This window comes from Etheostoma spectabile, chromosome 17, assembly GCF_008692095.1.
Source record: "Etheostoma spectabile isolate EspeVRDwgs_2016 chromosome 17, UIUC_Espe_1.0, whole genome shotgun sequence".
NCBI classification, from domain to species: Eukaryota; Metazoa; Chordata; class Actinopteri; order Perciformes; family Percidae; genus Etheostoma; species Etheostoma spectabile.
The window spans coordinates 1,628,922-1,641,584 of NC_045749.1; the positions used below are offsets into that span (position 1 = coordinate 1,628,922).

Sequence of the window (12,663 nt, forward strand, 5' to 3'; positions counted from 1 at the left end):
TGTACTGTGGTTTGTCTTGTTAACTTGCAGGTGTAGCGGAGGTAATAATGACAGGACTGTGATCACCGGGCCGGTCCTCCCAGACTATTTAACCCCGCCCGCCCCGAGACCGGGCGGCTGCATCCTCCCGACGACGCACCACCATGTTTTCTCTCTGTTAACTACAGACAACATGCACCTCACATTCTCCACTACATTCATCCACCTTCATTCATCACTGATACTGACAATCACACCTCATCATGCTCTCGTTTGCATCATTATTTAATAAATGTCACTTTATTATTGTTACGTTGCTGTGCATTACCGTTTTTTGCTGTGGCCTGTGAGCCGGTCGTAACAGGTTGGGGGCTCGTTTGCCCTGAGTACAAAACCAGGGACCTTGTTTGTGGTATTCTTTAATTAATCCTAGTTAGTTGCAGTTGAGGTAATTTGATTTAGTTGAGCTAGTCTATTGTTGTTTAAAATTTGTAGTCATGTGTAGAATAGTTTGATGTATAAATCAGTTAATTATAATATACTAAATATAGTCTTATAGTATAGTTTAAATGCCCAAAATATAAATAAATTGGCAGAGCTGCCTGGAAGCAGATGCAGGGGGCTTAAAACTCAAATAGTTGCGCAAATTCGCACGTCAAAAAAGGTTATTTACATTATAATCTCTCATATTTTGACAGCTGTACTTCTAACTTATGGAACATCATTACTGACAGACATCCAGGTGCAACATGATGAACTTAATCTAATATTAAAGCATTTTTAACCATGTACAAAAGTAGCACGGTGTAGCTTTAAGAGCATACGCTAACATGATGCATTTCACTGCAAACAGTACATTCTGCTAAGAGTTTTAAACTTTCCAACAACTCGAAGAAAGAAGAAAGAGAGAGAGAGAGAGGAGCTACTTACAGTTTCAGCAGGTCCAGGTGGGACTTCCTCTTTGAGAAGGAGCGCTTCCTGGTTTCAGGCTCCGCCACGCACGGCCCGGCCAGGTCGTACAGCCGCTGAGGACTGCCCAGAATCTAAGAGACACACACACACACACACACACACACACACACACACACACACACACACACACACACAAACCAACACACACCACAACACACACACACCACAACACACACACACACAACACACACAGAGACACCAACACAGAAAGACGACAGACAGACAGACAGACACAGAGTCATAGAGAGAGACACAGACACACACACACACACACACACACACACACACACACACACACACACACAGAAACAGATTGCAACATAAAGTAATTACTTATACTTTAGTGAAGTGGAAAGAAAATCAATGGCTGCCTGCAGGTGGAAAATCCATCATAGTTATTATTTGCTGTGGAGAAGAAAAAACAACTCAGCGATGAGGTCCCGTGGTCCTCCCACCTCCTTCATGATGCGGATGGCCTCGGTGCGGTGCTGGGGGGGCGGGTACAGCAGGATCCGGTGGTAGAGCGACTGCAGCACGGGCTTCATCGACTCCACGCAGCTCACCAGACGCACCAGCTCCGCCGCGATGTAACACACCGTCCGCACTACCGGCGCAATCCTGGCGGGGGCGCTGGAGGAACAGCCCGACCCTCTGCCTTGATCGGCTACCCCCCCACCAAAGCAGTCCACCTCATGGCTGATTCCTGGCAGAGCAAACAAAGAGGGGCATGAAGCTGAACCATGTCTCACACAGAACGCTTCAGGCCTCAGCCAGAGTCTAAAGTCTTATCTTTATTACAGTTTATTATTATTATTAGAGCCAATGGCCGATTTAAAAGAAGAAGAAAAAAATGTATTCATCAGAATCATTTATAATGACAAATAAATTAATCTGATAAATGAATATTTAAAAAAGAAAAAAATGGACTGTCTACCAAATTATTGTGGCAATAAACCCTTTTCTGATTCTGATTTTACAACTGCACGCGGACTTTTAAACTGCCAAATATACAGTCCTTCCAGAAAAATGTGAGTTTTTTGTGATTGTTGCAAAAATCCGTGATTATGCTGCACGCTTTCTTAAAAAATGCAATGGAATTTGCGGGATATTTATGCAATTTTATGAGCTGAAATTGCGGGAACTTGCAAAAATTGTGGTTTGATGAAAAAGAAACTGTGTTCGTCTTGTCGTGTAATCACGTCACTTCATAACGTTCCCATGGCAACGGAAAAATGCCTGCTCTTGTGTGAACCAAACGCAACATTTTTCAACTTTCTATTAAGATACAGTATACTTAACTTTCTTGCAACAAAAATGCGGGGATTATCAAATCATTCTTTTATTATTTTGGGCAGAAATCTGCAATCTATGCGGCAAAAGTGCGGCGTATTTGAAAAAAAATGCGCCCCCCGCATAAATATGCGGACTTTGGCTGATTATGCATTGAATTATTTGATTGCATAATCAGGTTTTTCTGGAGGGACTGAATATAGTTGGTTTTGATGCAGAAATGGTGTTACCTAGACTGAGTCTGTCAGAGAGGCGCTCCGGCGCCCCCATGTAGCCGTGGTGGGAGGCGATGGTTTTGTCGTTGACAGGATTCCCCATGATGGCCACGAGGGACGGACACAGCTGCTTCCTGGGGGGAAGAGTGTAAAGGATTTTATGGGATTGTGCGTACAGTAGAGCAGGGGATTCAAACTCAACTTCACTAAGGGCCACAGTGCAAGATGAGAATCACATAAAGGACGTGTACAGGTGTGCTCATGAAGCTTACACACCCATGCTAAATTTGACTAAAAAAAATCATTTTTTGGAAATTGATCTTAATGCCTTAAAAATAGGAAAAATCCCACCTTTAAAAAGAACACCAATTTTCTTTGTGAATAAATAATGTACTGTAAATAAAAACATCTTCTTCCTTAAAATCCAGGGGGCATAAGTATACATACTACTATGTTAAAAAATGTTTGCGCTGTTCAAGGGGTGCTTGGCTTAAAAAAAACTCGTTCAAAGGGGGTACAAAATTAAAAAAAGTTTGAGAAACACTGCATTATTAGTGTTAAAAAATACAGATATTTTTGTGCGGCCTGACTCAGACTGAACTTTTAGTGGAACTTGAACAAACAAACAAGGAATACCATAGAACTTTCTTTTATTATCCAGTGTGACAGTGAGTCATAATGGAAAAAGAACATAAATAAAGTACTTCAAAGTACATTTTTTTCTTGGTTAAAGTACGTGGTGTCTGATCGGTGCATTAACTCCAGTACTTACCGATACCAGCATTTTAGGCAGTATTTTCCGATACTGGTATTGGAGCATCTCTACATAAAACCATTATCCAAGATATCGTAAACTATCATTAACTGGACAAAAGGCTTCCCAAAAGTGTCAGATGTAGCATCGCCTAAACATTTAAACCACAGGATATTAGAGCAGAGTTGTTGTCTTACCATACGAGGTCGGTGAAACCTCTGGACAGGTGCATTGTGGGAGGACAGCTGCTGAGCATGGAGAGCAGGCACTCCAGGTAGAGCAGCTGCAGGAGCTGGTTATCACTAGAGGGAGAAGAGATTATTTTACACTCGGGCTGAGCGATGCATCCTTTTCAAATCCAAATGGATTTAGCCAAACTTGCCATTTCAACGCAAATTGAATCCTAATTAGAGCTGTAACAATTAATTGTCCCAGAAATAATTGCCATTAACAATATAAGTATCTCTTCCAATATTAAAAATATTAAATTTATTACTTGAGATGCCATTTTTGTCACTTTTTCAATGTCGTGGGTGCTTTTTTTGATGTTTTTGGTATTTTTTCCAAAGTTTTTTGATATTTTTAATGTTGATATTTTCACCGCTTATTTCGATGACCCATTTTTTATGACAAAAAAATAAATAACTGAAAACGGGTCAAATTTGACCCAAGGACAACATGAGAAACTAACCCAGCACAGAGACCCAGTCAGAGCACGTTGTCCATTATTGGTCCAGTACAGCATACCAACACTGCCTGTAAACACCTTTTTATATTGTTCATAAATCTTTTTTAAGCCATGGTTTTTGTTTATTTCAACCTTGGGCATAATAAATAATACAACAATAATGTAACAATTATAATCCATTTCCTGTAGTAGTAACTGAGATGCCTTGAAATATCTGTGACGACACAGCAAAGCCTGATTATTCACAGATGGGCCTCAGGTTGAATTATTAAGGTAATATTATAGAACAACAAACAGAAGAATATTCCATCATGTCATGTAAAAACGGCAGCGTTACCTGTCCACAGACTCCAGCTTTTCACAGAAAACTGTGAGAACTGTCACCACATCGTCACACAGAGCCTGGCTGGTTGGAGACACATCTACATACACACACACACACACACACACACACACACACACACACACACACACACACACACACACACACACACACACACACACACACACACACACACACACACACACACACACACACACACACACACACACACACACACACACACACACACACACACACACAGTAAGTAATATTGTTATTGTGATACTCAATGTTGTCGCATATTTTCCTCATATCATGCAGCCGTGCGATCCATCTATCTATCCAACTATAAATTTATTCATCTATTTATTAATTCATCTATCTATCCATCAATCCATCAATCTATCCATCAATTGTTCAGAGAGAGAGAGAGAGAGAGAGAGAGAGAGAGAGAAGATGAAAAAAGAGAAGTGGGAATGCCAGATGGTGCTTCCCACCAACCTTCTGTTTTGTGATTTGTCTCCCTCCCTTCTCTCTTTATCCATTGCCTCTACGCATTTAGACTTTCATTTACCACTAAGCTTTAATGTCTGTCTGTCTGTCTGTCTGTCTGTCTGTCTGTCTGTCTGTCTGTCTGTCGTATGCATTCTGGAGCTGAGGAGGACAGCTAGAGGAGAAGAGCACTAATCACGCTTTGCCACACCTCCCTCCACAGCGCTTCAGAAGAGGAACTTGTTTTGGTGGAACATGTGTACGTTCAAAAGTAGTTTTAGTCGTGCAACAGAAACCTCTGATTGGACAGATAGTCTAGCTAGCTGTCTGGATTTACCCTGCAGAGATCTGAGGACCAGGTAACCATAGTCCTCAGATTGGACAGATAGTCTAGCTAGCTGTCTGGATTTACCCTGCAGAGATCTGAGGACCAGGTAACCATAGTCCTCAGATTGGACAGATAGTCTAGCTAGCTGTCTGGATTTACCCTGCAGAGAGCTGAGGACCAGGGAACCATAGTCCTCAGAAATCCACCAGAGTTTAAAATTACAACACAAAGAAAGCAGAAGGTAACGGACATTTGGCCGAAAAGAGTGAAATCCGGCGGCACCGGATCAGTCCCTGAAGTGGAACGTTATGGACATAGACTAGCATAGCACTGATGATGATGTACCTCTTCTATGCATTGGTGGAGCAGTCACTTCGTCTCCATCTGCACCCTGTGGAGGAGCACACAGCAGGAGGCATGTTACTGTGAGAGGGGGCTTTTTTTTGGGGGGGGGGAGGGTGTGACAACACAAATGTGCTGGTGTATGGGACAGAGTGATAACACTCTGGTAATAAAGCTCAGTGTTATTGTCTATCCCTTCCTCTCTTACTGCCTTACATGTGCCCTGTAGGTAAAGATGGGTGTATTATAACTTGTAAGCATTTTAAAATATGCCCAGAACTTTACAGTGTACAAAGTGACAACTAGGCCTGTACAATTAATCGTTATAAAATTGCGATCTAGATTCACCCGTTCACGATTTAATTTTCAAATGACTTTGATTGTTTTTTGTTTGTTTTCTCGGCCTTTATTTTGATAGGGCAGCTGAAGAAATGAATGGCAAGTGTGCTAAGTTGAAGAAACCTTTATTTGTATTTATTTATTATTATTATTTATAAAGACAACACACATTAATAAACATTTCTGTACATGTGTGCCAGTGTTAGCCAGTCGGCTAATTTTCAATCGTAGTCCTTTGGCAAGATGATTTTAGAGCATGGCAGGAAGAAGCAATACAAACTTTAAAACTTAAATTAAAAAAACTTAAATTGAAGAAAATGCTGGAGCTGCAGAATGTTGAATGATTCTGATTATTTAGTTCATTGTGTTATAAGTCACTATTTTTGGTAGCCTACTGTGCTTAAATGGCCAGTACGTACTTTATTTTCTTTCTTCATTGAAGCCTCTGTGTTTACAGGCTTGTGGTGATGTGCAATGTGCTATAGGTGCCAACAAAAATCTAAGTTTGGTACTGCCAATTGTACACGGTGGAAAACATCGTGGCAGAGAATCGTGATATCAATTCTAAGCTAAAAAAAAAGAAAAAACGTGATTCATATTTTTTCCCGGATCGTGCAGGCATAATGTTCAACTCTTTTCACCCTAAATCCCAAGATATTAAGGTTTGATAGGGACAATTTACAATATGTATTCTCATTTTAAACCTTAATACAAATAAATGTATTAATTTATCAAATAAGACCTCAAAATGAAGATACCATTTATGTTGAAGGTCTCTAACAAATTAAAAACCTAATACATAATACGTTAAAGGTCTCTACCACGTCCTTGCAAGTATTTTTGTATTTCATCAATGTTATTTGTTTTTATCTTCTGTGAAACAAATTAAAGTAAATCAACTTTCAACACAATTATTGACAATTTGTCTACACAGAAACTGTGAATACTGTAATTTCCAAGGCTCCATGAACCAGTCATCCAGTGGGTCTCATTTCTCCTAAACCTAGCGGGGTATAGCAATACATTTTCAGTTCTAGTGTGTGTGTGTGTGTGTGTGTGTGTGTGTGTGTAACTACTGTATTGTGTGTGTTTTGTATCAGGGAGTGACCTCTTGTCTGTGTCGCAGCTGCAGTGTCAGGTCTCCCAGTATCTGGCTCAGCGTGGCTCGGACCGCCGTGTTGATGCTGCGCTGGTGACAGCTGGACACGAAGGTCTCGATACACACCTAAAGACACACACACACAGACACACACACACACACACACACACACAAAATTACATCTGTCAAAAAGTGATCTTTCTTATGTTGGAGTCAGAAACCGATAGGTCATGACGTCCCAATAAAGCATCTTCGAACTATCAGGGAGATTTGAGAGTGGTTTCCATGACGTCACAGGTTACCATGGATGCCAGACTACTAAGAGAGAGGGGGCAGGGGGATGTATTGTCAGTGTTTCAAAGATATTCCAGACAGAGTAGAAGGTCATAGCGCACACACACGCATACACACACGTCCTAACAATGGCGATGATTTGCAAGCATTCTTTTAATTTTACGATCTTTGGGGTCTGATTAGCTGCAAATGCAGGGATTGATGACATTTGTGCACTGCCGAGTCCAAAAGGGAATTGTTAAAGACCACAAATCTTTACCGAGTGAAACCGGAGGAGGGTTAAGGGCAGACATACAGAGCCTGTCAGCCATGAAATGCAATTTATTTCCCTAATTTCTCTGCGAAAGGTAACTCCCCGGTATATCACTGACCTCCCCCAAGCTTATTTGCCAAATCAGGCTCTTAAATCATTGGTAAAGCTAAATTTACAGGTTGTACAAGCTGTGTTGCTCGCCAACACTCTCTCCTTATCATTGCTATCCTTAGAAAAGTCTTGCTTTTATAAAAAAAAAAACAGCTGAAAACATTTTCATTCAGAAAGACTTGTCCAGGTTAGCCTATCAAAATAACTAATAACTTGTATTTATCTCTGCTGTTATTTATCTGCTGCTGTGATTTTAGTTAAGATAAGATAAGCCTTTAGCTTGGTTGACTCAAACTAGAGTTAGTTTGCCCCGCTGGTGCAGTTTGTTTGGGCAGGTGAGAATGCAGCAATCGCACTCTGGTGCGCACCAAAAGCGGACCAAACAAGCTTTCAAGCGGATTGTTTTGTGGTGAGAATGTGTTTTTTACTCAAACCGCATTATTTATAAAAACTCTGCCATTCTGAGCTAATGTCTCCTGCAGTCAGGTAGCTTAGCAGTCTGAGCTAATGTCTCTTGTAGTCAGGTAGCTTAGCAGTCTGAGCTAATGTCTCCTGTAGTCAGGTAGCTTAGCAGTCTGGGCTAATGTCTCCTGTAGTCAGGTAGCTTAGCAGTCTGAGCTAATGTCTCCAGTAGTCAGGTAGCTTAGCAGTCTGAGCTAATGTCTCCTGTAGTCAGGTAGCTTAGCAGTCTGGGCTAATGTCTCCTGTAGTCAGGTAGCTTAGCAGTCTGAGCTAATGTCTCCAGTAGTCAGGTAGCTTAAGTAGCGAAGTCTAGGTGACCAGAGCAGATGTCTCTTGCGAAACCGCAATATCTGATCATTTTCATTAAAATGAGCTGGTTATACTGTGTATGATTTGACCACTAGACCAGAACACAAGAACCTTCTTCCTGGATTGACTTTCTTGCTCCTGCCCCCAGACATATCCAACCAATAAGAGAGCTGGACGTGCCTGATTTGTAATTACGCAATTTGGTACGCTTGGACTTTTCCGGCTGCGGGCAAATCACTCCAAGTTTACTAACTCACCAAGTGAGTCGGACCAAAGCAAACGAACTACAGGTGTGACAGCGCTTTGGGATTTGGGTCTGGATTTCCAGGTTACCCAGATTGCACATTTGCCATTGAATCATGCTGTTCGCACCAGTGCCCTACCAGATATTGCACATCCTATAGCCATACCAATAAGTAACCCCAAACATTACCAATGCTTAATCTCAGCACATTAAAAAAGAAAAACACACACACAAACATCTACAGTACCTCGTGTTATTCAGTAATTTGATTGAAAGTGGCACAAACGAGAAAGCATGCAGTTTGGTAACCTGCCTTGTCAGTCCTGTGCCGTGTAATTGCTCTTTTTTATTGCTTTTATTGTGTTGATTGTTTCCAGTGTTAAGCACTTTGGTATTTTTTATCTGTAAAAAAGGTGCTACTATATACAAAAAGCCCTTACTTACTGACTAATTAGCAAAGGTATGCTCCATCCTCTGAGTAGGCCCCCCTTCATGTTCAGCTGCACACAAAGTCCATCGCTGCTAATTATATTTTGATTTTAAGTCTTGGCAGCCTCAGGGATGATCTCCACCACCTGGGCCTAATCAATGAAGGATCAATACATTCTGCATCATTAGGCCTTCAAGATGCAATGAGTGAGCATGTGCGAGATGAACAGGAGAGAGCAAAGACAGAGTTTCACCAAGTCAAAGTTAATACTTTTAAGACCATTATCAATGAAATTTTAGAATTTCATCACATCTGCGTTTTCTTTTGCGGGGTGCAAAGGTTCCACCTAAACGATTTCCTTCCCAAGACTATTTTGCAGAGCTACCGTCGCTGCGTCCGCAGCTTAGAGCCGCCCAAGACGATTGGGATTGGTCAACCCGTTCTCACTCCCAACTCGTGAAATCTGGACGTTTTGCAGTGGCTGTCTACGTGTGATGAGACGAAAAAGGTGCCCTAGAACGTAAAGGCGAGAGCAGCATCTAGACGGGGTTTAACGAGTAGTATGTAAGGGGGAAATTCCGCGTAGGGAGGGTGGTCGGGGGGGTGGATGGGTCTAACACAGTACTTTCACCCAGGAGAGTGGGGTTTGTGTCCTGCGTGTGTCCTTATCCGTCCCGTTATTGCCGCGTCTCAGGGAAGCCGCTTTCTACTGTAACCGGCCCGCTATTCCGGCGTATCACAGAACCGTAAGCCCACCCACGACCTTTCGCTAAACCCAACCGTCCCGTTACCGCAGGTCACAGAACCGGAAGCCCACCCACAAGCTATTCCTTAACCTGACAGCGTCAAAAGGGACGCCAATAGTCCCGACCAGGCGCGTGTTATATGAATAACTACGACAACGGCACCTGACCAAGCGTCCGTATTTTACGAGATGGGAGGGTGAATGTGTTGGATTGGTTTATTATTGGTTTATTTTTTTTATTGGTTTAGTGTGGCTGAGATAAACCTGGCAATGACACAACTGCTCCCACTTACAGGGAATCTGCAGCTTGCTAAACATGAATAAGTGAGCTGGTGAGATACACGAGTTGTGAGGTCAGCATGTAAGCAACTTGCACAATGCAGATAAACTCAATTTCTTTTTTACCTTTCATATGATATAATAGATAATATAATTTGTTTGAGCACTGGGTGGAGCTTTGACCGGGAAGGTATAAAGGTAATCAGCCTCAGGTACACAGGTGTGTGGAGAAACGGGCAGATCAGTCAGGTCAGTCGTGTTAAAGTTTGAATTGTTTGACAAAAGGAATATAAATGGCTCACAGCACCGAAATGCAGACAGTACGTGAGGACATTGATTATTGGCACACAGCAAGTTCTCCCCTGATCCCACCGCATTGGCCTAAGGTAGGAGCTGATAAAAGACTATACAATAGGGCGGGGCGGGACAATCAGACAGTACTATTAAAGTAAAGTATTGACCTCCAGCTGAATCAATCCCTCAGCGCTGCCAATCCCTGCATTAAGAACCTGTCCTGAGCCTCACTGTTTGTATGGGATGTTACTGGTAATGGAGAGGCGCTGACAACCTCTACAGTCAGCCTGAGTTATGACCCAACACACACACACACACGCACACACTCAGCCCTGGCAGAGCAGAGCCCATTAACACAACATGGCTTTAATGACGTTAACCATACAGGAGTTCCTACAGCTGAAGGAAGGGATGGTACCGGAAAAAGTTTCTCCTGTTTGGGGTGTGTATGTTCCAAAAACATGTGTGTATATGTATGTATGTATGTATGTATGTATGTATGTATGTATGTATGTATGTATGTATGTATGTGTCTGTGTATGTTTTTATCATATTCATATCAATTGTAAATTATAATTTCTTGCGTATTAATTTTACCCAAAATATTAATGATATATTATCTCAAATGTTTCTGCTGTTTGTGGTTTGTATATTCCGAAAAACCAGTGTGTGTGTGTGTGTCTTTCTGTGTGTGTGTGTCATCTCAACTTTCAGAATAATTGATGACTCCAGCATGAGAGCTTTGGGTGAGGGTAGATGGAGCAAAGCTTCACATTTGAAAAAAAGAGCTCATGTACCACTTGCTTTTTTAAAAATTCACTGTCCTGTCTTTTAAAAGATAAAATAAAATAAAAGTAGCGATGCTATCTGTCATTTGTACAGTCTGAGACAGACTAATCAATACTTTGACCATGAAAGACTATATGCTTCAAATTTGATTTGTCATCAGTTAAAGGTGGCCTCCCACACAAAAATTGTTTTACTTGCATCTTTTGAAATATGTTCGGTCCGTGTGTGTGTGTGTGTGTGTGTGCGTGTGTTATGTGGTGAATGTGAAGATGCGTTATCTGACACTAAAGGAGACTTTTAGTGTCAATAACAACGACCAAGGGACCTGACCAAGCGTTCGTATTTTACGAGATGGGAGTGAGAATGTGTTGACACACCTAAGTCTTCCACAAAGCTATAAATGATAGACAGATATGTCTTCTATTCATCATCTGTGAAACTATTTCCTGTATTTAGTTTTAATTTTAGTCTAGTCCTAATATAATCTAATCATTCAAATCAAACACCGGGTACTTAAAGTCAATCATTTTGAGAGATACAATCTAAATCAGATCTATATTTATAATAAAAGATCGATATTGGCGCCTGTGTATCGATACAGTATTGCCACTGAAAATATCGCGATACTATGATGTATCGTTTTTCTTCCCCCACCCCTAATGTGAACCAACGGTAACCTAATTAGATGAACTCTCGGCTCTGGGTTGCAATCACAGCTGTCTCCAACATTCCCAACAGCAGATGAACACAAAATCTAAAATATTTATTTCTCCATATTGCCGATTAGTTTTGTAGGAGGAAAAAAATAAAAATAAAATAATAATAAAAAAGCCCCTCTTTGTTGCCACATGTACAATCTCAAATATCTGACCTACCTCAGCAATCCGGAGGATGGAGTCTCCATTGATGTCAAAGTTTGGCGAGTAGGTGATACACAGCAGGACCTGCACACAGGAGACACGGTTTTATACGTTTTCCAAAGAGAACTGATGAACGGTTCTATCATTCTTTAGAATAAGTGGCAGAGAAATGTAACAGCGTAGGGAAAAATGACTCACAAGCACTGTGACAAAGTAAGTCCATATTAAGATGAACACAAAAAAGCTTGACACAAAGCAACATAAAAGGTGACTAACAGAGCTTTAAGGACAAACTACAGGAAACCATCAAAGAACGTTCTTCATGCTGAGCCATTCAGCTGCCAAGCATATTCATATGCTGTTACTCATTTTAAAAGTCCCATATCATTCTACTTTTCCGTTTCGTCCTTGTATTTTTGTGTTTCTACCAGAATATATTTACAAGCTTTAATGCCCAAAAATATTTTTTTTTCCTCACAGCGTCTTTTTGAATATAGCTGTATTCACCCTAGGGCTAGGCAATATATCTATGTTGTATTGATATTGCGATATGAGACTAGATATCATATTAGATTTTGGATATATTGTAATATCATAATATGGTAATTGTTGTCTTTACCTGGTTTTACAGGCTACATTACAGTAAAGTTATGTCATTTTCTCAACTTACCAGACTGTTCTAGCTCTTCTATTATCTACCTTTACTCCACTAAGTCATAAAATCCTTTCTGGAGAATCTTTATCAAAAATCTCATTGTGTAAATAACATTTTG

The 12,663-nt window shown here is 41.0% G+C and overlaps 1 protein-coding gene and 1 long non-coding RNA gene across 2 annotated transcripts in view; one reads left to right on the plus strand and one right to left on the minus strand.

Moving 5' to 3' along the window:
* Positions 1-12,663, minus strand: part of arfgef3 (ARFGEF family member 3) — an 83,306-nt gene that overhangs the window by 60,896 nt on the left and 9,747 nt on the right. Inside the window, 8 exon segments of the mRNA XM_032541139.1 lie at positions 910-1,022; positions 1,407-1,654; positions 2,472-2,590; positions 3,408-3,512; positions 4,236-4,320; positions 5,386-5,431; positions 6,830-6,946; positions 11,906-11,974. Of these exon segments, the coding sequence (XP_032397030.1) occupies positions 910-1,022; positions 1,407-1,654; positions 2,472-2,590; positions 3,408-3,512; positions 4,236-4,320; positions 5,386-5,431; positions 6,830-6,946; positions 11,906-11,974 (902 nt within the window).
* Positions 1,940-12,663, plus strand: part of LOC116705192 (uncharacterized) — a 19,741-nt gene continuing 9,017 nt past the window's right edge. The window contains exon 1 of the long non-coding RNA XR_004335874.1: positions 1,940-2,126. This is a non-coding gene — a long non-coding RNA (uncharacterized LOC116705192). The remainder of the gene's footprint in view (positions 2,127-12,663) is intronic.